The sequence below is a fragment of the Colossoma macropomum genome, unplaced genomic scaffold (assembly GCF_904425465.1).
Source record: "Colossoma macropomum unplaced genomic scaffold, Colossoma_macropomum, whole genome shotgun sequence".
In the NCBI taxonomy this organism is placed as follows: domain Eukaryota; kingdom Metazoa; phylum Chordata; class Actinopteri; order Characiformes; family Serrasalmidae; genus Colossoma; species Colossoma macropomum.
Window position 1 is genome coordinate 16,697,976 of NW_023494790.1, and position 24,639 is coordinate 16,722,614.

Below are 24,639 nucleotides of genomic sequence, written 5' to 3' on the forward strand. Positions count from 1 at the left end.
GGTAAAACTGGTCACGTTCCAAGTGACTGTTGCCCTCTGCTGATGGATATCATGAACTTTTAGAGACTTGGCCATGTATTTAGCAATGTTAAGATTTGAAGGAAATGATGGGATTGATTATACATGTTTGTTAATTATGCAGAATTACTATGAAAGTTAATGCTACAGTTCTACAGTTCAACCGTGCTACAGTTCTACAATTCTGCCATGCTACCATTCCACCAATTTACTTTTTTCAAATTCTGAGAAAGTCCTGCCTCCTTTAGTTATTGTTGCTGCATCCATTAAACTCTCACTTCAGGCTGACCGGTAACATTCGTTGCTATGAAATGCAAATGCTATGAGAATTCTGCCAGTCAGAATGACTTCCTGTGAGAGAACAAACAGTGTGTGAATAGGTCTAAGTGTTTCTGTGTAATCTCATTTCTGTGCCATTTTTGTGAATAACTATGTTATTCTGAATGTTATGCTATATGTATCGTTTTTATCTATTGCCATTACCAGCTTGGTATCTATATATGGTCAGTGCAGCACTTTTGGACGGCACAGGCCAGGTCCCCCTGTGTGTGAATGGCTGTGTGGTTATTTGTAGGGCAGTGAGGAGCTTAGGCCCGGAGGTCCCTCTACTGCCCGATGGGGGAGTGAAAATATGAGGCAGACAGGCCGCAGGAAGTGTGAGGGGGTGCTGGTGGCAGGAATACAGGGTTATACAGGGACAGGGCAGGATATACTCTCTGCTCTTGTTACATCATGCCTGCATCCTCTGCCTCTACACTTTTACATAATGCAGAGTGAGAGAGAGACAGTGAGAGAGAGACTGAGGGAGAGAGAGTAAGTGCTATAGACCAGCCCTTTCCCTGCAGCCACAGTGCTAAAGCTCAGTCTCTAATCCTCTTATTGTGGCTGTCATTAGGTTGGGAAAGGCCCTGCATGTACAGTCAATGCAAAGCCATCTGAACAGTCATGGGAATAGAACAGCTTTAAATTGCTTTGTAGAAGGTACAAACATGTTAAGACTTAAAATGTAGCTACATGTGGAAACATACCGACAAAGCAGGTATGCAAGTAGTAAGTCTGCTAACTGAGTAAGCACTCAGTTTATCTATACTGTAAACTTTATGGAATATTTACAGTCAATATATTCTACTTTTATTTGTCAAAGGGAAGCGATTGGACATCGCAGACAAACCTCAGGTGCCCTGGAGACTGTGATACGCTACCATGCAAGCAGTTGCTCTTCTAATGTTGGCATTTCTATACTAAGTGTGAAAGCAAACTCAGTTGCGAAAGACTTTGCAGTTTTTTCTGTGCTCCCGGTCCTACGGAGGAATGGCGGGAGGTACATGGTTGCACTCATGGACAGTGCAGCTTGAGCCCCATCTAGTGGTTGTATTTACTGCTGTTTGGAAGGAAGCAGAAATGGGGCCATGCAGTTTTAAAAATGAAGGTTTCTAAATGATTATTGGTTTCAGACGTGTGGTTCAAGGCAAAAAAGTCGGTATAGAACCTTTACATTATATGGATGTTAGTTAAACTTTAAATAGGCGCTTCATAAACATATCTCACTTACAAAAATGTGTCTTTACACAACGAAGAAAAGTGCTTCATCTATTGCATTGTGTAAAGAACCCTATTCTGCACCTGCATTTTTAAGACTGCAGGTTTCTATGTCATTTTTTATCTGCCTGAAATTAAGACCTTTAATAAGATGAGACAGAAAATCTTAAGTAAAGGCGATGGGTTACTTGCCTTGATTACTCAAAGAAGCATTCACATGCATAAATGGCTCTTTGCATGGTTTTTCCTCTATGATGGAGAACCTCTTGTATATGATTTGGTATATGGTTCTATATAGCAATAAAGAGTCATAGAACCAGTTCTTGTACTATATAGAACCCTTTTTGCTAATTTCTGCACAATATGTTCAAAAGTATATGTATATAGTGATTATGATATGAAAATTCAGAGCTGTAGATGATTCCATAAACCCTTCTCAAAGAATTATAGCCAGTAAATAACATTATATTATTTTATCATTTTATCACTTCTTACTGCACCCAAAAAAAAAAAAAATCTTAAAATATCTTGTATCCTTGAGTAACATCTGGTGTCCACGTTTCTAATTCAGTCTATACTGTATAAGTTATTATTAAACAAAATAACAACCAAAATTAATATAAGAAGTGATTCCAAACTTTTGAATGGTAGAGAAGAATAAAATTAGAGGTTGTGTTAAAAAAGTGAGGTAAAACCTATAAGCCCAATATTGCCAGTAAAAAGGGGCTTCTTTCTTTATCTTTTGTCCTGATTTCCTTATCTATTGTCTTAATCTGTGATGAGGTTGTAGCCACCATAAATGAATCTGTCAAAAATTGCTTATGTTTCCTAACTTAAAATAATGTTTCATTTTCAGTTCTAAATTGCCCTTGTTATAGAGTTTTGTTACTACAAATGATACTTTGATAGCGAGAAATAAAGACAAGAAGTAAATAAATGAAACACTTACAATGTGTGCATTTCAGCAAATGATTTATGTTTTTATTATGTCATTTCATCATCACGACTCTCTGGATTAATAACCTCTTCAGCGTGTGTGCTGTAATGTTTACTGATATGATCTAGAGATTAAATCAGAGTTTGTTTACACAGCCTTGGCCAGACCCACAGAGTTGTTTGCCCTGTTGAAGACAGTGTAGTATTGCCTAATGAACACATCACCCAGGATCCACAGGCTGGAGCCACCGTTGCCGAAGCCAGTGCGGCAGCCATAGTAATAAGACTGTAGGGAACAAATGTGGGAAAAAGGGAAAAAAGAATCAGACACTGATTGTTATTTTACACAACTCTTCTGTAGATTACATCTAGATCATAAAGAATCCCATACAAAGAAATTAGTAGCAGAGGGTACTGTGACCTAAATCCACACAAAGAATGAAAACGTATTAACACAAAAAACTCCAGTACTAAGTTCCCTATAGAACTGCAAAAGAACCTCTTAGTACATCCAGCATTTATCAGTCCGCACAGGAGCTGAAGTTTGTTCTATAGCTATTTAAATTAAAATGCAAAAGTTTAAATATGAGAAGTGTAAGAACCAAAGAGAATGAAATTACACCCCAAAAAGGAATCAGGAACTCTGACAATGAACATTGTGAACGACTGAAATGTAAAATGTAATGTAAGTACATATGACTGATCAAATGTAACTAGTTACTTGCTACTTCTAGTAGAGCCTCTGTGACTGATCTAGCGTGGCAACAGTTGCACTCACCTGTGTGGTGTAGGCTGAGGCAGGCAGGGTGAAGGAGTGTCCGTTGATGTTGAAGCTCACCACAGGCATGCTTGCAATGTTGTTGCAGTTCACAACAGCCTGAGAAAAAGACAGAAGACATGAATAAGTCTGACCTGAAAGTGAGTGTTCATACCAAATACAGTGTGTTCAAAATTATTACCACTCAGTCATTTAGTATAGATTAAAATACTAAAATATAGACAAAAGAAGGTATTTTCAGATGTTTTATAAAATAATTTTATATAATATTTTTGGAAACAGCAAAAATTAATTAAATGATAATATACCATAATTATCTATTTACACTTCCACTTCTTAAATGCGAGGCTTTCTGGATGTTAGTTTTAGTAGAACTTCATTCTCAATGTTTTCCAGGTTTTCAGTTATTATGGAATCATCTACAGCTCTGTTCATCATTCTGGACACACCTATCATTTCTCCATTTTTACAGCTTCCTACAAATGAGCTGTAACCTATGAAGTTACAGAGTGGCATCTAAATAGGATTATTTTATTGATGTTCCTAAAGTGGTTTTATATTGACTCAAAGCTTTTGAAGGTGGTTGCAAACCTCTGAACAGCAGAATAACAACACAGTCCTTCCTCCTCCAGAGTTACATTATAAAAAAATAAATTGTCCTTGATCATGTCCTTGATGTCTAATAGTTCATACAATCAGGTACATAGTATTTGAGCGCTTAGTGTAAAAGGGGTTATTGGGATTTTGCTTACATCTCCATTGTTAGTTGAGGCTCCCACCCAGGAGTTGAGGTTGGCAATATCGCTGTTGGGACCAACAATCAGGGAGGTGCCAGTGTCCACAATAGCCTGGCATCCACCACTGCAAGCAACAACCTGTCCATTGATGGTGACACTGGAAAGGAAAAAATATGTTCATGCAATGAGCCGGGAAGTTATTACCGCAAAACCATCAGGGTTCAGTTTACATAAATCAACACACGCTGAACATTATATGCCAAGTTGATGCTGTAGGGGTAATTTAACATGAGCAACAAGGGTTTGGGTCAATACTAGTGATATTAAGTGCTCTCTTGTTTGGTTACCTGTCCATAGTGATCTGCCAGTAGGTCTCAGCTGACAGAGGGATCCAGACCAGAGAGCCGGTGTAGTGATTAGGGTTGTAGCCACCGAAAATAACCTCGCTGCCAGTTTGAGAGTTGCTGGGAACAGAGAACATGACATGATTTGGTGTCAAGACTACTTGCAAGATCCGGGCCAAGACAAGACAAAGACTAGTTTTAGGCATTGAAGACAAGATTAGGCTTAGACTAACACAGGATATACTGTCAGTAAAATGGTCAGTTTTAAAAATTCTCATTATGAACTTTTTCTTGGAGAATTGAAACTAAGCCCCAGTCTAAACCAGCTTGTGCAGAGAGTAGGACCATGTTTTAGTAGTCCAAGGGAAATAATTGGAAATATGTTGACATTAATTGCAACTGTGTTTTATGCTGAGGTAAAAAATGAAAAGTTTCAAAAGGTAAAGATGTTCTCCACAGTGTATAAATATCTAAACAGTTCTGAGGTTGTACCTGCTCAGGTAGACAGAGAAGTAGTCCTGCACAAGACCCTGCTGGACCATGTTGTCAAAGACAGGCTGTGCGTTGGAGGCAGCCAGCTGGGGGTAGGCCAGACCCAGGATTCCATCAGCCTTCATGTGGGCCATGAAGGGAGCCTCGGTTTGACTCAGTCCAAAAATCTGATTAGGGACCTGGATACCTCCCACCTGGAGAGAAGTGCAACAAGTACTCAGTTCATAACACCAAAAGTAAAGTCATGAGACTGGGTAACCCAAAGACTTTATTTCTAAGGTGTAAATATTAACTTTATGATTTTGTAATACTCTCACCGAAACAGTATCGTATCCCAGGAAGCCAGTCATGCTACCAGTGCCATACTGAATTGAAAGAGGTTGGTTGGTGCTGCGGAAGGTGCTGGACTGTGAAGGATTGAACCTGTGATGGTTGTCTGTAAAGCACATGTAGAAAGGGATTTACTCATTACATCATTAAATGTCTTTCTCTTCAAGAATTTTGGTCCAACTGTTGACCAAAATGTTCTATAGAGATGACTCTATCTCCTTCTACTATCTTTTCTTTCATCCATCCATCATAAAACTCACTTATTGGGTAGATCTAAGGTACAGCTGTTCTATGTGGAAGATGTCCACCTCTAGTTTCTACTTGAGTTAAGTACAGCACAGATAGGTGTAATAATAGGTCAGATGGGTGGTACGCACTGCAAGCAGTACTGCTACAGTAGACAGAGGGAACCCAGAGGTTGGAGGAGCCGGTGTCAAAGATGACCAGGAAGGACTGAGGAGGAGTACCAATGGAGATCACTCCATAGTAGGACATCTGCAGAGAGGAAAAGTCACTAATGCTGGCTTTGTGGTCTTTCAGCATGCAATAAGTAGGATTCTGCTGAAGCTATTGTTGATTTTCTTTATATGGAAAAACCCAAAAGGACCTGTATATGGGTTCACACTAGGGTTGATTGATTAATTAATTCAAAAATTAAAGCAATCAAAATCAAAGCATTTATAAATCCAGCCAAATAATTGTTCCTAATTGCATGAAAAAAAATTACACATAACATCAGTTAAAAGTTTGCCTTTCAACTAACAATAAAGCATGGAATTTATAGCTAACATGACCAAGAATAAACTGTTCATGCTTGTGCACTAAAAGGCAGTGGAAGCTAAAAATAGCATACAATGTAAGCATTAATTTAACAATTAAAATCTATTGTAAGTATGCTAACTCTAAACCTTCAGTGGTGCCAAAGTAGTTTACAGACTAGGGAAAAAGAACCCTCTGATTATGTAGCTTGAAGGTGGGTGGAACTTTTTTAAAACTACATTCACTTTGGGGTTTACACTTGAGGGCAGGTTGTTTGAAATGTAGTTTTTTCCCAGTGGCTGGCTGATGCAGAAGGAGGCCATATAGCTGATGTTGCTGATAGGAGGCTGAATCTCATGTGTACTGATTAGCCTCAGTGTACTCAGGATTTCTTTATTGCGGTTGAGGGGGAGTCCCAATGGTTGTATGACCTATTTGCGTGATGCACGCTGGGTACTGCAGTGAGAGAAACTCAAAAGAGAGTGACTCTTTTTACTAACTACATAATGAGTCTGGAGTTTAAGGGGTTATATATGATGCTGTCCCTAAAAAATACTGAATTCTACAGATCCAGAAACAGTGACTTACATCAGCATCGTTGGTCATGGACTCATAACCGACAGAAAAGCTCTGGCTGAACTTGGCCATTGGGTTATATGGGTACTGCTTCCTGTACTGCTCCCACAGACCCTTCTCCTCCAGAGCCTCACGGGCACTCTTCCCCTTGATCAGAGGAATCCTGCCACAAAGAAAGAGAGCAGAGCTTTCATTACAGTCCTGACGAGTGACTCAAAGAAAGAACTGGAGTCCAGCATATTGAAGAAATAATAATGCACTGAATTGATTCAAAGGTGTGCATAATTTCCGCATGAATAAAAAAGTAAACTGAAAGACATAACTTTGTTAATCTATTATATTTTATTCATGCAGAAATGAAATACACATTTCAAACAAGTTAATTCAATGCCGTACTTTGTTCAGTTGATTTGAAATAATGGAAAAAAGATCTAGTCTCACATTCAGTGTTCTGTATAATTCATTACTCTTCATAATGTTTTAATGAAGTCTGTCCAACTCTGATAAATAGCCTTTCCCATGCAGTGCTTGTTGTCTGCTTTGAAGTTGGCTGCTTTAGAGGCTGCAGTGCTGCCATAACTCAGAATGATGAAGAATCGCTCCTACCTGACGTTGCACTCGGAGAGCGCCAGAACGGCGCACAGGAGCACGGCCCACTTCATCATGGCTGCTTCACTAAGTTCTGTAGACTGAACCTGAAGGCTGAGAGACCTGCTGTGAGTCCAGTCCCTTTTATACATCTGAGCATCCACCTTTTCATTATATCACTGTGATAAGAAACTACTGAGATCAGGTCTAAATGTGATAAGCGATAAGGGCCAGTATGGACCAGCAAACACTGATGACCTCTAGACAGTGTCAATAGGCTAGCTGGAACATGGAAAGCACAGTCTAGCAAAGAATGAGAGACTAGCATCATATTGCAATGTGACGATTTGCATGGTACTATGCAAGACCACATTTTATGGGTACATGCTTCAGAAATGACAGGTTTTTCTGTACTTGGCAGTAGAAGTTCTGTATGTAGGAATTCTGTGTTTGGCATTATTCATGTGTATATTATTAATTATTGCAAAGATTTCACAATATTTAAGACCAATTTTTTCACAGTAAAATCTGTATTAATCATTTTTCTGTGAAATCATAACAAGCAAATTACTATGAGGTTGATGTCACACTGTGTGACCAGGCATTCAGGTTCTCTGATGTATCTTGTGCTAACCACAGTCAGTCTGTAAAGGTTGAGCTCCTGCTTCCTATCCGCCTTGGTGTGTCTAATATTTATGGCCTTGTCTCAATTAGTTCAATATACACTTTACTTTTGCTCACTCATTACCTGTATTACTGTCATTAGGGGTATCATCCCTGTAAACAAGTACAACCTCAGTTCCAGAAAAGACGGGACAGTATGTGAAATGCTTATAATAATAGAAAGCAGTTATGACTAAACTATCTTTGACCTCTATTAAAATGAAAATGGTACAAAAATGTATTATTTTATGTTTTACCTTGTGAAAATCATTGATCATTGTTTTTTGTAAACATGCACTCTTTTCAAATATGATGCCCGCAACACGTTCCAAAAAAGTTGTGATGGGAGAATCCGGATCTTTTCACCAGCACTTAATTAACACTGAGAGGCTGAAGACACAAAATTAGAGTTGAAAACATAATTTTTGGCGTTCTTCTGTTCTATTCTCTTTAAGATGTTTTTTAACATTTCATAATGTTCCTAGCCTTAAATTGCCCAACTTTTATTGGGCAATTGAACATATTGCAGGCATCAATTTCAGAATAAGCATATATTTATTCTAAACAATGAAGTTGATAAGGTAAAACAATTCTTTTTACTGCTTTTGTTCAATTACAGGTCAAAAAAGATTTATAAACTGCTTTCTGTTTTTATTTGAATTTTACCTACTCTCCCAACTTATTTGGAATTGAGTGTTAAGTAGATTTTTGTATCAGAGATTAAGAGTTAGACCCACAGATCTTGCACCGCTGCCAGAGTGTTCTCAAACACCTTCTGTTCCTTGTTTGATGTTGATTAAGTTTCTTAGGTGCTATCGACCACACTGAATTAGTGCTGAGTGCACTGTTGGTGAGGAGGTCATGGATGGATGGACTCATTTAACTCTCTCAGTATGAAGAGGGAGTCAGCATAGTGGTGTGTCTTGAATTCATGACGAATTTAATAAAGGATACAGTATATGAAGGTGCCATGGGATGGCCATGTCATTTTACTGAGAAAGATAAATCAATACATTGCAAGTAATCATAGGAGTTGCACTGATGAACATACACATTCAATAACAGATGGTCATCAAATGAAAAGCGTATACATAGCCAGCTCTAATAATTGGCATTCATTCATTCATTCATTTATCTATTTATTTATTGGTGTAGATTTGCTTCTGCACCCTGTATCAAAGTTTTTTCTCATGCATGTAGATTTTCTCTTGGCCTGGTGGTTTCCAGCCCAGGTCCTGAGGTACCTATGCTCTGCATATTGTGGTGTTTTCCCTGCTATAAAAGGGAAAGGGGTACTCCAGGAACCAGGCACAGGAACTATTGTCCTGTATTGTTGGAAGAGATAACTTCTGAATGTTTGAGTGTAATGTAATTCAAAGTCATTTTACTGGAACAGCCAGGAGGGGGACACATAATTAAAATCCTAAAAATGAACATATTATGAACACCTTAAAGAAGAATCATTAATAAAGAAATACAGTTTTTACATCTTACTCGTTTGTTCTGAGTGCGTCATTGGGTGAATGTTGTACTTTAGCTTAAAAAATTCTTAGGTTACAGATTCTGGCAGTATCACCAGGTACTGTGCATCATTCTAACTACTACTGTCTGCACATTTTGTAAGCCGCTTTGGATTTGAGTGTCTGATAAACGACTAAAGAAAATTCCTAAATCTGTTGGAACCCTGGCATGCAACAGCTGCATTTGAGCAGAGGTGGGTCGAAGATACATTCCTCAGATACATGTACTTAAATAAAACTATGATGAATTTGTAAAAGTATTTTTAAAATACTAATTGTTCTACTCAATCTACTTTTTTACTGAATTATATTTTATTTCTTAACAATTAGTTACTAATTGCTTTTGTTTGTGGTTTATTTCAGTGTCATTTGGTAACTGGGGACAACAATTGAACTGTTGTAGTTCTGAAAGTGGAATATTTTCCCATTCTTGCGTGATATAATGCTTCAGCTGCTCAGCAGTCTGGGGTCTCTACTGACTTATATTGAGCTTTATAATGCGAGGCATGTTTTCAGTGGTAGACAGGTCTGGACTGAAGGCAGGCCAGTCTAGAGAGTGAAGGTTTTAGAAGGTTCTTATGAACGTTAATGGTGAAATCTCTAAATTCCTTGCAATTGTGCATTGAGGAACACTGTTCTTAAATTGTTGGATTATACACTTACACAGTTGTTCGCAAAGTGGTGACTGACCCATTTGTGAATGCTCTAATTATACACAATCATGATAGCATCAACTGTTACCTGTCCACCTGTTTACCTGTGGATAGTTTCAAAACAGGTGTTTTTGATAAAATTCAACAAACTTCCCAGTCCTACACTGCCCCATCCCAGCTTTTGGAATGTGTCCCAACTTTTGGAATTGCACAGACATCATATTTAGAATTATTACATTTTGGACCTGGTACTTTGGTACTTTTACTTGTACTTGAGTCATTATTTAATTAAAGTAACAGTACTTTTACTTAAGGCCCACTTTTGATTGTGGGTACTTAGGTAAGTTCTCCTTGAATGTTCATATTGCCCCCCACAGGATTAGAGACATAGAACCTTATAAAATGGTATAGGATAGATATAGATATTTTATCTTAGTAGTACACAGTGCAGTCTTAGTCCTTCTCCATCTCGGAGTCTTCAGGGTGCCAGGCTCTTCTCTTTACTGGCACGCCTTTACTCACTTCACTCCTATCGCCCTCCTCACTGCGAGGTCTCACAGGAATAGCTGCAGGGTTCTGAGTCTTGGGAGACCTCTGGATGGGATCTGCAGAGTGACAGGAGCCTGAGTTCCAGGCTCTGCGTCTGGGGAAGTTCCTGATGTCCAGTTCTGCCCCAGTCTGACCCTGCTGCCAGGCCTGATTTCCAGGATGAGCAGTGACATGAGTGACGGGCCCCGTAATAGACGACTCAGAGTGGGTACCACGGCGACGAGGGAGGATTTGAGGTATACCCTGCTGAGAAGATAGAGGAGGTTTCAATTCCACGTGTTGAGGAGGCTGGTCAGGTTGAGGCACTTCTGATTTCAGGTTTTGAGACGTTTGAGACGGTTGTGGATCCTTATGCTTTTTTCTTTTCTTGGCTATTCTGCAACTGGCCTTTTGAAGCTGTAGCTCAATGTTCAAGACATCATCAGTTAGCTGGTTGACACGATCAAAGCCAGCAAGGAGGCTGTCCACAGAGGGTAACAGGCGGTCAAGGTACTGCTGGAGGTCAGGGCTGTCAGAGAGAGTGGAGCATTCAGAGGCTAGAGAGGAAGCAGAGGAGATCAGGCGCGGCCCTGCAGGACTGCTGGGACTGCTGGGAATGCTGGGACTGATGGGACTGTTGGCCACAGACAAGCTGGAGAACTGGGAGCACCGGGAAGATCTGGAAGGTGGAGACTCCATCCCCTCAAACTTCACTCGGTGTCTGAACTGAAAAGGATAAAATAGGAAAGACGAGTTCAGGCTTTGTTGAGTAGATTGTAAAAGACATGGGACAAATTACTTTCTTTACGTGTGCAGATTGAAAGTGCCCATATTTTATGTTATTTTATATTATCTTATTGTCTTATATTTTCAGAATATGCAAATGAGCTCTTTTCTGTCTGGGTGCCCTGTAAATATTTGGAAGGATGACTCAAAAACGTCATCTTCAGCATGCGATGTGTACCTCCTTTGCCTTGCTAAGCCCCATCCACAGCTTGAGTCTCTTGATGAGAAACTCCACCATCTCATAGTCCTGTGGCTCCATGGATGGTCGGTACATTTCTGCCTGTAATGACCTGTAGGTGTGCACTAACACGGCTCCACAAAGCCGACCAAGCAGCCAGAACCCCACCCCAAACACAGAGAGGCAGTAAAGGGGCCCAAGCACAGGATGCCGCTCACACAGTTGATGCAGCACCCTTCGACCCCTCAGTAAGCTCAGCAGAGACTGGTTTGTTTGCCACATGGTTCTAAAGCCCTCCACCGAGCCTGAAAAGAGCTAAAAAACAAGGATCAATACATCTATTTAGTGTGCATAATGCGCACAGATGTAAAAAAGAGCACATTAAAGGATGTCATGGACGGGCATACAGTTTATATTTATAGCTTTTGTGTGCGCATCATAAAGACTACATATAACAGAAAAAAGTACCACGCAGCCTGTGTGGGAGAAGAGAAGCAGCAGAAGAGTAAACAGGAGGAACACTCCACACATCTCAGAGCCAGCCTGCTGCAGAACTCTGCCGAACACCACCCACTTCCTTACAAACCGCAGAGCACCCACCATCTGAAAGAAACAAGCACTGATAACAAGGATCGCATACTGAACACTGAAATGTCAAGTCATATCACCACTGTCTTCACAAAATCTCCAAAATCGCTTTATTGTAAATTAATATAACAAGTTTTAGGGAGGGTCTCTGAGCTAGTTGAGCATTTTTGTGGTGGGGGACAGAGGTTATTGGTTAATGTTATTTTTCCCCAACCGCTGATGCTTGGTGATGTAATCAGCCCCTTAAAATTCCAGGCTTATTACATACTAAGTCTTATTATTCAGTAAATACAAAGCAATTCACTGCAAACCTGTTGAGCTATTTTTGGGACATAAAAGCGTGTAATGAAACTTTTGGCCTGCTGGTGGGCCCTCACCATTTAAGGGGTTAAAACCCTTGCCTAAAATTGTTTTAGAGGCGGGGCAAAAATCATCATATTCTGATGGAAACTTTTAGCAAACCAAGAATTTTGTCTTTTCAATGATATGATAAAGTATAAGTCATATATGAGGCACATGAACTAACAATGTAAAAAATGTCAATTTTAATTTCAAGTTGACTTTTAAGGAATAACTAAAGCAAGTTTAGTTAACTGAGCAGAGAGTGCAAAGAGGGGTCAGAAGTAATGGGACAGAATGGACTCATTAAAAAAATAAGAGGTACAGCTTGACAAAAATGCCAAACTGTTTTTCTCATTTTGATTTAGCTGCTTTGTTTACCTGTAGAACCAGTAATGTCAGTAAGACTGCTGAGAGCTGTGAGGACCTCTTTGCCAGAAGGGCCGCACTGTGGAAGTCAGTGAAAGCGTCGGGCTGGGAGAGATGTCTGGAGAGGCAGGCGTTTGCCTTGGACAAAAAACAAAGACGCAGCGAGGCTGTTGCTAATGACAGCAGTGTCAGCAGAAGCTGCAGGAGATGCCAGCCTTGCCTCAGGTACTGAACACCTTCCCTCAGCATGGCCCATAACTCAGCACTCAGAATGCACACGGAGAACAGCAGCAGCAGGGCCTAACAAAAGGACACAGAACTTCACAATCCTACATGACAAACAGCACAGCAGGTTTATTGTCATCTTTTGTAACCAAAGAAACATCACATTCTTCTTATTATTCTAATGTATTCTTTGGGAAAAGCCTTCACAGTCATTGTTGACAATAATAACAGTTCCTTACACTAAACAGTTAATTATTTAGAAACTCCGAATTTAACACAAGGCCTTCAGGTGCTTCTGAATGAGAGAATCAGGTGGATAATTGCAGCTGCAATACAAATTGGAAGAATTACCAAGAGCAAAACAAACGATGAATCGATTTGCTGTACACTACTGCTGCAGACATTTAGTCTAATTAAGTTTATTATCAGTTAATCTCTTGCAAAAATTAAAGTAGCTTCCAAACTTTGCATCTGGTGTTTTACACATGTAAATATTTACACACCTTTGCAATTTTTCAAAATGTCAAACATATTAGTCATGAAGAATATTATATTCTATAAACTAGGGGTAGGAGAAAATATTGATACCATATAATAGCGTGATATTTGGGGTTTCAAAACTGTATCAACACATGGAGACCCAATCAATATTTTACTTATTGAATTATTAATATTTTTTTATAATGTGCATCAAGGCTGCTGTTAGACAGGTTACCAAAATCTGTCACTGTCTCAGTGAAATAGCACTGGTGAGACCAAGGTCTGAGATAATGGAGTTCAACTCCTCCACTCAGGCAGGAATCAGTACTACTATAAGACCCCAATAAGGGGAGACTCTTAACATTACAGATACCTGACATACTACTCTGGGTTTTATTGAAAATATGTAAACATAAAGCCTGATTTGAACGTTGTTTTGTTTTCCTTACAAATAGGTCCACTTAATATGTGAATATAGGGATATAAATTTTATTATATAAAATGGATTGGAATAATTTGCATAAATTGCAGTAGATTTCAAGATGTCCTATTGCAATCATAGCATATTGCAAATTTTTCAGTCATATTGTGGCTCAAGTATTGTAATATCATATTGTGGGGTCTTTAGCGATTCCCATCCACCCCTGCTGGTAGCAATGTAGTTTTGTTATGGGTACTGTACCGTTAAAGCAATGTTGAAGTCCAGTCCAGAGTGAGATCCTGGGATGTGGAAGGACTGAATGGAGATGGTGGAGAGAATCCTGTGAGCCTGTGTGTTCTCCAGTAGTACAGAGACAGGCATGAACAGCCCAGTCTCTCTGTGGTACTGCGTGAACTCAACTAACACAGCCTGGGTCCTGTGGCAGAAATGGACTACATGAGCACTGTACAGATTCAGTAATGACATATTTAGTAGTTTATGCAGAGTGAATGCAATAGTGTAGTACTTGACTATGTACCAAGATTGTCATTTCATTTATGACTGCAGTACTGTGCAAAAGGCCACCCTTTATTTATTTCCACTAAATATTGAAAAATGTTTCATTATTTCTTAATTAAACAGGCTTATGTGCAATTTTCCATACAATATGTTTTCTGCTTCTTTCTTGACACTGAAAAATTTATAATTTTGGATCATGAAGGTTGTTCTTTGACTTTTGCACACTAGTGTACATAATATACTTTGTAAAATGTGTAATATAATGTAAAAATTGTTAGAAGGGAGCAGGAAACATTATTTGAACCCAGTAAATTAAATATACTACTTTGTTCAGTGTAGGTCTTAAGTGCTGTAAATGCCCACTCACTCTGCTGTGATCCAGCAGGCAGTTTGTAGACCTGACAGGATGTGACTGGTGGACACACTGCTGTTGCCCAGCAGTATCTCTTCTGTCTGACTGAACATGCATGACTGAGCTTTGCTCCATGACCTAAGCAGGAGCAGAATGAATGGTCAGGCTTAACTGGTTTATGTGCTGTAGTTACATGTATCAAAGTTTAATATGACTAAAAAAGTCTTCCTCTGAATAGTGCATTGTATATTAATGTAGGAATCTGGTCATTCTGAAATTAGATCAACAAATATCTTTGCAAGGATTACAGTTTAACAGGAAGCAAAATGTAGGCCTATGTATTCATAATATAAACTGACACAGTTAGACGTCCCACTCCCTAAGAGAAATGTCTCACCAGGGCAGGAGGGAGGCAGTGTTGTTGCTCTGGGTTTTTCTTCTTGGGTGTTGAGAATTTGAATGTGACAAAACAGAAGTAGTAAACATCTCCGATGACTGGTCTTCAGTATTTCCCCCACAAACTGGAATATCGGCAACAACAATGAATACTTATTAATGATGCTCTTTTTCTTTACTTTTTTACTTTGAATATTGGTCTTAATGCTGCAAACGAATGTAAAGGTTGATGATCCTCACAGTTTTTTGATTGCACTCTCTTTAGTCGTGATGGGCCAATCAGAGAAAAGGACACGTTTTGGTGGAGGTGTGTTATCAAACTTTGATTCATCCACTGCCAGGCCTCCATCCACCTGAATAAGAAAGGCAGAAACTCTTTGAACATCCATTAATTCTCATAATTCTCAGAACTGATTCTCATAAGTTTCACAGTCAGTGGCCATCGTCAGTCCCTGTCACCCACCACCCTGCCTTAACACATGATTCATTATATCAGCTAATTTGATGAGCCAAGCTCTGTAAAAGCTGAATCAGCTGTGTTAAAGCAGGAGGCATATGAAGCCAGGCTTAGCAGTGGGTCACTAGAAAGACTGGGGGTTGAACATATGGCTGGGTCATTAGAGAGCTTTAGAGGTTTCACCCTGATAGGGCTGTAAGTTTAGGCTGCCCTGATGAAGCTGAGATGATGGAGCGTTTCACTGCAGATTGAAGCAGTCTGCTGTTCATCTCCTGGATGTTGTCCTGATAGTTCACCATGAGAACCACCAACAGGAACATCATGTAGACCAGGCAGTTCTGAGTGTAGAAAAAGAAGATGCACAATACTTATCATTATCCAAGTTTATAGAAGTATATAATGTTTAACCCTTTAAACTGCAGACTGATTATTCTGTAAATACCATAAATCATTTAGTAACTACTAAGTTATGTAGTTGTGAGAGTGAGGAAGTGCGGGCTCAGAAACAAGCCCTTATATTACTAATACTAATACTAATATTGCTACTACTGCTATTACTATGATACTAATAAAAATAAGAAATACAACATGTATGAAAATGCAGCTCAAATTGTTTTACAAAAATATTACAAATAAACAAGCATAAAAGAACAACAGAAACAAAATGTCTTAAACTGAGCAAGGAAGAAAATCTAAACTGAATAAAAAAAATCTAATAAAAATACAATATTACTGATAAAAATAAGTAGTAAAACACTTGTACAATATTAAGCATTTCTTAATAACTACATTAAAATACTCAAAGCAATATTAAATCTTTTTGGAAGAAAAGCTTCACTAAAAAGTTTTGCTTAAAATGTATTAAGCTGATTTTTTAAATTGCCTGATAAGCTGCATATTCTGTGAGAAAGGTCTCTGTAGTTTAAAGGGTTAAACATACTAATACATAATAATTTTGGAGTTATTAAGTGTAATTAGTTGTATTAAGTAGTAAGTACAAACTGTAAAGGAGTTCTGCACTTAAGGAATCCTTATTGTGGGGTCTGCTTACCCTCATTAGAGCTTGAACCATTCTGACTTTCCGTGCTTCTTCTTTGGCCTGCAGCAAGCCGTATCCACATGGAGGATGTACTTTAGTCCCCGGCTCCTCCACCATCCTCCTCACTACTGTCTCCTGAGCCAGTCTATCCTCCACTTCTGGATCTACTGGCTTCACCACAGCACTGAGGTACAAGGCCCGAACACATATCTGTAAGAATGCAGGACAAATACATCACTGAGCTACAGAATCATCACCATGAAGTCTGGCCAAAGTTGCTACATATGTGATGCTATGGACACCGCACATATATTATTTAAGTGCTATTGCTATAACACGGTAGTAAAGTAAAAGTATGTTCACTCATATAATGGTGCCACTCATTGTTGGCAGCATGTATAAGTGTTCCTCTAAGTTGGCTTACTTTGAGAGGCTCCAGGAGCAAAGCGGAAGTGAGGAAGGCAGAGAGTGCTGAGGTGAGCCACATGAGGACCACAGAGCTGGTGAATTTACTCCCATATAAGCCCACTATGGACAGACAGGTTCCCAGAAGCACAGCCACCAGCAGGTATACCACAGCCAACACCCAGGAGGGCAGCATCACACCCGGCTCACCTCGAGCCACACCTGTTGTGATGACCGCAAAGCTGTTAGGTTAATCTCCACATCTGTGAGTCTGTATGTACAAGTGTCTGTATGTATGTGAGATAAACTGTACTGGACACTGTCTATAACATTCTGAATTGTATGTATATATATGCAAAATCCAACTTCTTCATTTTTCCAGTAATGATCATATCTATAATACAAAACACATACAGTACTGTTCAAAAGTCTTAGGATACCTGAGAAAATAATTTGTGCAATAAATGTAGTTTTTCTTGTAAAAACCCTACAGGCTCTATTTTTATAGTCCAGTAGTATAACACTAGTATATTGCCAATTTGGTTGTTTTATTCCCATTTGTGGCCAGTTACTATTTTGGTGGTCAGAAATGATAGCATCTATGCTGGTGTGGGTGGAGAGGCCCAAGAGGAGGCATAACACAGAAAAAAATCTGCAACCCACACGTGCATGTGAAGACAGAAACCGCATTTGTAGCATGTGAAATCTATAAGATTATCATTACCTATAGTAGGAATTGAAAACTATTTCTCTAAAGGTGGTGACATCTTGCTGTTAGACAAATTACCGCACAGTGCTGAACACACTCAACTCTTAAAGGGAAAGAGAGAAAATCATTTGATTGGATATCACTGCAGCATGCATAACCACACTAATTAATGTTGTATTCAATCTAAACCTGCGCCTTCTTAGCATTGCTTTGTTAACGCTTGTACCAGTGATCCCGAAAATACTAGTGATTCTGGAAAAAATGTATCAGACACACACATGTAAGCACTGTAAGAAATGAAAAGTCAGGCCATAAAGACATATGGCACTGCCGGGATACAAACTCATGATCTCTTGATGATCAGGGATGGATTTAGTGATTCTGGGGCTCTGGGCAAAAGACAGGAATGGAGGCCCCTGGATGCACATGTTTAAATTCATTGGGGCTCTGGGCTCCTGAGTGGCACAACTCTGAGTGTCTACACTGCAAAAAAGTATATCTTGTCAAATGAAATCATCTTAAATCAAGTCGATATATGTAAGACATCTAATTTTGAGATTGCTGGAAGAATATTATAAGATTATTTAACTAATTTCTAGAAATTTTTACTTCAGTAATTTTAGTAAGAGTAAATTATCTCACTATATTGGCAGATATAATTTTGCTTGTTTTAAAATATAACGCCTGAAACAAACAACATTATCTGCCAATATAGAGAGAATATTTGGAACACAGTAACATATAAGTAATGAGTAGAAAGATGACTTTTTCCAGGAAGTAATAACTAAAGTAATCCCATTACATTCTGAGAGAAGTACTTAGTAACTTGTAATTGATTACTTTTTTTATTATTACCCCAACACTGGAGCTTTCTGTACTAACTTTAACATAGCTCTCTGTTCTGACTGAAAAAAGGAAAAAAAATAGCTTTGGCAAGAACTTTTTGGTTTAAGCAGTTATATCATCATGTAACAACATAGAATAGTCCATTATCACTATGACTGGGAGTTTTGGAGCCTGCATTCCTTGCTCACATAACTACTTGGAACAAAGCAGTTTATTTACAGTATTTATAGTATTTACTGAATAATAATGCTGCAGTTTAAAAGGTTAAACTTGATTTGCCTTGCATAGCAATAATTGTTCTGCATCTTCTTTTTCTACACTTTAATCATAACTGCCTGGTCTACATGATGTTCCTGTTGGTGGTTCTCATGCTGAACTATTAAGACCACATCCAAGAGACGAACAGCAGACTGCTTCATTCTGCAGGGAAACGCTATCAGGGTCAACTTCTAAAGCTCTTTAATGACTCAGCCATATATTTAAACTCCCAGTCCTTCTAGTGACCCACAGCTAAACTTGGCTTCATATGCCTCCTGCTTTAACACAGCTGATTCAGGTTTTGAAGGACTTGGCTCATCAAATTAGCTCATATAATGAATCATGTGTTGAGGCAGGACATAAGCAGGGTGTTGGTTGACAAGGACTGACAATGGCCACTGATTGTGAAACTGAATTATAGCAATTACCACACTGTACACAATATAAGCTATAGTTATGAGAATTGATGGACATTCAAAGGGTTTATGCTTTTCTTATTCAGATGGATGGAAGCCTCAGTGCTTAGATAGAGGACAGTTACCTGTGCAAATAAATACATTTTTTATTGTTACTTTGTATCTTTCAGCAATTTCATGGCTTTATAGTGGCACAACTGTCTACTTGATCATCACAAGAGGTCATGAATTTAAATCCCAGCAATGTCTCAGTCCTCCATGGTCAACTTATATGCAGTACTTAAAAGCACACCTGAATTAACTTAATGAATTATAATTTATAAAGTATAGAGTAGCTGAGTTATATTCTGGATGGTAACAACAAATATTGGGCTGCCTTGAGGATACAATAAATACCTATATATTAATGTTTATTTGTTTTTGTTTTAGTATTAGTGTTTTTATAAGCAAAGAAACACAGCCAAGACAAATAGATTTAGATACAATTTTTAGTTGTCCTAAGATGTCCAGTACTGTAGATGAAAGACCCCTGAGCTGACGGTTACTCATCATCTGGACTCACCTATGCGCGTGTTGGACACAATGCTGCAGGAGTCTGGAGGGAGACTGGGCAGGAAGGTACTGGCCACACTACACACTGACACAGAGGAGGGGGATTTATAAAGCCCACCCTCATACATAGGCTTTTGCTCGTTCAGCTCTGACCATTCACTACAGGATCTGTCTTGACTAGAATAAACACACAGAATGGAAGTGTCATTTAAAGTAAACTTACATGAGAAAATGCTTTACAGATCTGCCAAATTAGGTCTGAAAACAGAAGTGATGTTTAAATATTTGATGGGGATTAATATAAGTAGGTGTTAGTGAGATGAATTCTACAGTTAGCTATCAGAGACTGGCACATCACTCACGAGTCCGATAAAGAGGTCTCGTTGGGTGAATATCGGCCACTGTCAGATGTAGTCAGCCCTGAGGAAGCAGTGCTGGGTAGGAAAGGATCTGCAGAAGCAGACCTCAGCTCTTCTTCTGAAATAATACACCATAAAAGGCTCTTCATTTCTAAGATTTTCTGCTTTCTTCCACAGGCACTATATGTCCAAATGTTTGTAGACACCCACTTATCTAACATTAGGGCATTATTTGGATGTTTGCCCCCTGACGGCCTCTACTCTTCTGGGGAGGTTTTACACTAAATGTCAAAACACTGCTGTGAGGATCTGATTGCATTCAATCTCAAAAGCATTAGTGAGGTCATGGTACTGATGTTGGACATCAAGTTCTGTATCATAAATGAAATCACTTTAGCTCATCCCAAAGGTACTGGATGGTCTTCCATCACTTCAGAGAATGCAGTTCCACTGCTCCAATACTGGGGGGCTTTAGCACTTTTCTATAGAGATTATACAAGCTGTGTGCACAACTGAACACCTGTGTCAGCATTGGCTGCACCTTAAAGTAGCTGAATTGACTAATTTGAAGAGATGTCTAAATACTTTTGGACAGACAGTGTATGTACTGTTCTCTTGTCCTTCAGAAATGCAAAGAAACTCTATTATTATCACTGCATTGTACCATAAAACTCTGATAACATATCACACGAAAGTAAAGAAACCTACATTATCATTGCATTTCTCCACAACACGCTGATAACACACACTTGCTGGCCACTCTATCAGACACATCCACCTTGGTACACCTGGTACACCAGGCAGTACACCTGATGTACAATTATAGGCTGTACCTCATCTTGTACTATGCATAATTTATGTAAGTCACCCTAAAACTTTTCACCGGTGGTCAGAATCTGACATGTTGACCCACTGTTGTCTAGATGTCCACCAGCCAAATAATATTCAGTCTGTGGTGGTCCTATGGTGGTTCTTTTCCATTAAAGAACACGGTAGAGGGTGGCTGATAAATGGTGTAGCAACAGATGGGCTACAGTCAGCAAACCTACAAAATGGACCTATGAGGTAGGTGAACCTGATAAAATGGCCAATTGCACAAAGCTGTACAGTTCATGTCATGACAGACAAAGAATTGAAACCTAACACACCTGAAAGTGAGGGCGGCTGTTTTCTCACATGTGGAGAACTACTAGGTTCAAGGTTTGCAATATTAGAGGTTGGAGTGACCAGTTGTAGTTGTAAAAGTGCTCTTTTTCTCTTCAAGAGTCGTGTGGGCCCCATCAGCTCAGGGAGGCCAAAAATACTGTCATTCGATGTCCACTGATCCACACTGCTAGACACAGCAAACAACTGTGTGTTTTTGCAGTTCAAAAATATTTAAATTGTATTAACTGCAGTAGCATCAACATTTTGCTGTACCTTTCATTCTCCATATTTGAAGTTCCCAAAAATTCAGACTGCAGTTTCAGGCTACCCAAGGACTCCTAATAAAATGAAAACATGACTGTATCAACACCAAGCCATTTAAAATATAGGAATCAAATAATCATAAATAACATTGGTAGATTAAACATGGACTGTGACAATTGAGAAGGTAGCTCAATTTAAAAATGAAGGAAACTAATTAAACTGTTTTTCTTGAGTGAACTCAACTTGAGGACATTACAGTTCACCGAACTCAAACTTCTTCAAACTTCTTAGTTTAGTCAAAAGTTCTCCCAACTCCCCTTTCTAGTTCTGTATCTAAGTAAACAAAATAAAATTTGTATTCTTCGCTTGCACTCTTTCAATCATTCAGTCCCACCAGACGTTTTCCCTTCTTGGGTTTCCAGATGTAGACAGCTGTGGGTTTGCTAGGCTTCAAACTCACAATCTCCTGATGTTGGGGTGAATTATAAGACAGTTGCATCACATGTGTGTGTATATATATATATACATATATGTATATGTATGTATGTGTGTGTGTGTGTGTCTGTCTGTCTGTGTGTGTGTACTAAACATTTATGGATATGACTCCTGAGATCTGAGACACTTCAAGTGTTCCTGAGTGGTGCAATGGACTAAGCCATTATGCGATTGAATGAGTCTGAGCTAACAGGCAAATTCTACATTATTTACCTAACTGAGAAGCAGAACTAAAAAATGAAGGGAACCTTTGACTAAACTAAGATTTTGACTTAGACAAACTCAAGAAACACTGTGTAATGAGTTACTTTATGATTTGAAGTTGACTTTCATTTTTAACAGTGTGATTTTGGCAAAGTCTCACAGTAAAAGGGGAAGGTCTCTCATATGTGGAGGATTCAGGGCCACCAGGCATGGACAGAAAGGAGGAGCAGGAAAAGTTTGTGTGGCTGAGATACACATCCATCTCCACAGTGTCTGACACAGGAGAAGGAGGAAGTGACAGCTCCATCACCACCTGGAACAGAAAAAACATATCGCCACATGTACACAGTATAATCAAGTAATCTGATAAAGGAATATTATTAACACTAACATTACGTTCCTGAAGCCGTCTTATCATTGTGGCTTTTTGATAAAAGAGAAAGTGGCACATGTAGAGGAAGTGAGTGATTTCCATGCCTTGCTTTTTGTCAGGGAGAACAGGGAGGTGAGGAGGGACTGGAGAGGGAACATCACAACTGCCACTGTCATTCCAATCAATATGGTCTCTGTATTCGTTAACATCTGGTCAGCAACTGGACCTCTGTGTTAAAAAAGTAAAAAGATCATGAAGGCAATGATTTCTAGCAGTGATAAGGAATTTATGCCTGTAATTCTTGCCAGTTCACAAAAGAGGGAGGGGGTTTAATTTGGTAACTATTTTCTGGATTCAATACATCACAAGATTTCAGTGTTCAAAGATTCACCACTGATTTCAGATTTATTATTATTTTTAAAAATACACAGAAGACATACATTTAACAGAGGGAAATGTTTCTACAGTAGAACAATACAGACAATTCAAATAATACAATAAGCCTATGGGCAGGAGTTAAAATACCCTAGAATTTGAAAAAATTCAGCGCATTCTTTTCATTTTAATATTTTTGAATATTATTCTTTTTATTATTTTATCATTATTGATATCATCATTATAATTGATTAGAATGAATTATAAAATTCCAAGAGATTAAAAACAGTACACCAACCTAGCCATGGGATGTCTGCGTTTTAAAACAGACCTAGCATTTTATTTTGCCCCAAAAATAAGTTTGAATGTTATTATAATAGATTATAACATTCTGAAAACTGTCAGTGCTTTGTGATTATGCATTTTTGCATCTGTGCTTTATAAGAAAGAGGAACAAGCATCACAGATATAAGATAATTGTACCCATTTTGTGCAAGAGTGTTACTTTTTTTTGTTTATTTGGTTTTTGAATTTTTCTACCAATTTTGCCCCAGTTTAATCACAGGCATAATGCTAGCATGCGCTTCCTTCGAGACACTTGAATCTTAAAATCTTGAATATTGTCAGATGCTAATGAACATCATAGGACAACTCAACACACTTGAAAGACATGCTTGAATGCTAAATGCCAATTGCCATGACAGCTAACAGATCTCGTTGGATGATGAGGGCAGAGAGGGCACACACCCAAAGAGAAAGAGACCACTTTATACTCTCTTGGACTCCAGGCCATAGGTGGGTGTGGCATTGCCAGGGATCAAACTTTTGATCTCTTGACAATAGGCTTAATGTGTATAATCAATGCTTTTGGTTAAAGCACTTTTTATTGTCCATTTGCAGCTTCTCTTTCTGAACTGTGTATCCATATTAGCACAATCACACTAGGGTATCATAGTATTGAAGAGTTCTGGTACCTGAGAAATGTTCACTTTAATGTTCTCTTACACACACAATTCAACACACCAGCAAATTTTTAACACGAACTACCGAGCTTGACCAAGTGCAATCAACTCTGCAGTGATGTGTGGTGTGCTTGAGGTCCGGTGCTGAGAAGCATCTACAGCAGTACTGTGGGTGTGTGAATGGTGTTTGGTCAGCTACCTGCCGCTCTTTGTGCTCACTGCTCCATACCACACTGCCCCCGCAGCCAGATACAGATGCAGAAGCAGAGCACAGCTGGTCACTCGCTGTGCCCGGCTGAAGCTGCTGTGAGCTGGACGCTCCCATAAAGACAGCCAGAGGTGGTGCTCTCGCAGCCCAAACAGCAGCTGAGCACGCACCATCCTGCCAAACTGCTGCAGCTCCTGTGGGCCTATAAAAACACCCGGTATTCAGTAATGAAACAAACAACATTGTTTCGTCATCCACAGCAATTTAATAAAGAGCTACAAGACCCTTTCCAAAAAAAGTTGGGATGCTTTGCAAAATGTAAAAAAACACAGAATGCAACAATGTGCAAATAATTCAAACCCTATATTAAATGAAAATAGCCCAAAGACAAAATATCAAATGTTGAAACTGAGAAATTATATTGTTTTTTGAAAAATATATGTCCATTTTGAATTTG

General features: G+C 39.0%; 2 protein-coding genes across 2 annotated transcripts in view; both read right to left on the reverse strand.

Moving 5' to 3' along the window:
* Positions 1-2,512: 2,512 nt before the first annotated feature.
* Positions 2,513-7,246, reverse strand: LOC118809242 (pepsin A-like). The gene is made up of 9 exons (XM_036572373.1): positions 7,116-7,246; positions 6,522-6,672; positions 5,552-5,669; positions 5,162-5,280; positions 4,845-5,038; positions 4,356-4,472; positions 4,024-4,165; positions 3,272-3,370; positions 2,513-2,779 (listed from the first exon to the last, which is right to left on the reverse strand). The coding sequence occupies exons 1-9, from the start codon at positions 7,172-7,174 to the stop codon at positions 2,642-2,644; spliced, it is 1,137 nt and encodes a 378-aa protein (XP_036428266.1). The 5' UTR covers positions 7,175-7,246; the 3' UTR covers positions 2,513-2,641.
* Positions 7,247-9,664: 2,418 nt separating this feature from the next.
* pkd1b (polycystic kidney disease 1b) overlaps positions 9,665-24,639 on the reverse strand; it is a 38,414-nt gene continuing 23,439 nt past the window's right edge. Inside the window, exons 25-42 of the mRNA XM_036571826.1 lie at positions 24,174-24,384; positions 22,742-22,865; positions 22,425-22,577; positions 21,575-21,639; positions 21,304-21,485; positions 20,159-20,273; positions 19,807-19,973; positions 17,035-17,237; positions 16,623-16,820; positions 15,755-15,909; positions 15,355-15,467; positions 15,116-15,239; positions 14,734-14,856; positions 14,109-14,283; positions 12,734-13,021; positions 11,894-12,028; positions 11,426-11,740; positions 9,665-11,187 (exon numbers count right to left, since the gene is read on the reverse strand). Coding sequence (XP_036427719.1) covers positions 10,387-11,187; positions 11,426-11,740; positions 11,894-12,028; positions 12,734-13,021; positions 14,109-14,283; positions 14,734-14,856; positions 15,116-15,239; positions 15,355-15,467; positions 15,755-15,909; positions 16,623-16,820; positions 17,035-17,237; positions 19,807-19,973; positions 20,159-20,273; positions 21,304-21,485; positions 21,575-21,639; positions 22,425-22,577; positions 22,742-22,865; positions 24,174-24,384 — 3,647 coding nt within the window. The 3' untranslated portion in view covers positions 9,665-10,386. The remainder of the gene's footprint in view (positions 11,188-11,425; positions 11,741-11,893; positions 12,029-12,733; positions 13,022-14,108; positions 14,284-14,733; positions 14,857-15,115; positions 15,240-15,354; positions 15,468-15,754; positions 15,910-16,622; positions 16,821-17,034; positions 17,238-19,806; positions 19,974-20,158; positions 20,274-21,303; positions 21,486-21,574; positions 21,640-22,424; positions 22,578-22,741; positions 22,866-24,173; positions 24,385-24,639) is intronic.

What these genes read in the sequence shown, in the direction of transcription:
- LOC118809242 (XM_036572373.1), bottom strand. Translation starts at nt 7,174, where the DNA reads ATGATGAAGTGGGCCGTGCTCCTGTGCGCCGTTCTGGCGCTCTCCGAG. An exon ending in CTCTCCGAGTGCAACGTCAG is followed by an intron (nt 6,673 to 7,115) that starts GTAGGAGCGATT and finishes TCTTTGTGGCAG; the next exon opens with GATTCCTCTGATCAAGGGGA. An exon ending in CCATGACCAACGATGCTGAT is followed by an intron (nt 5,670 to 6,521) that starts GTAAGTCACTGT and finishes TCCTCTCTGCAG; the next exon opens with ATGTCCTACTATGGAGTGAT.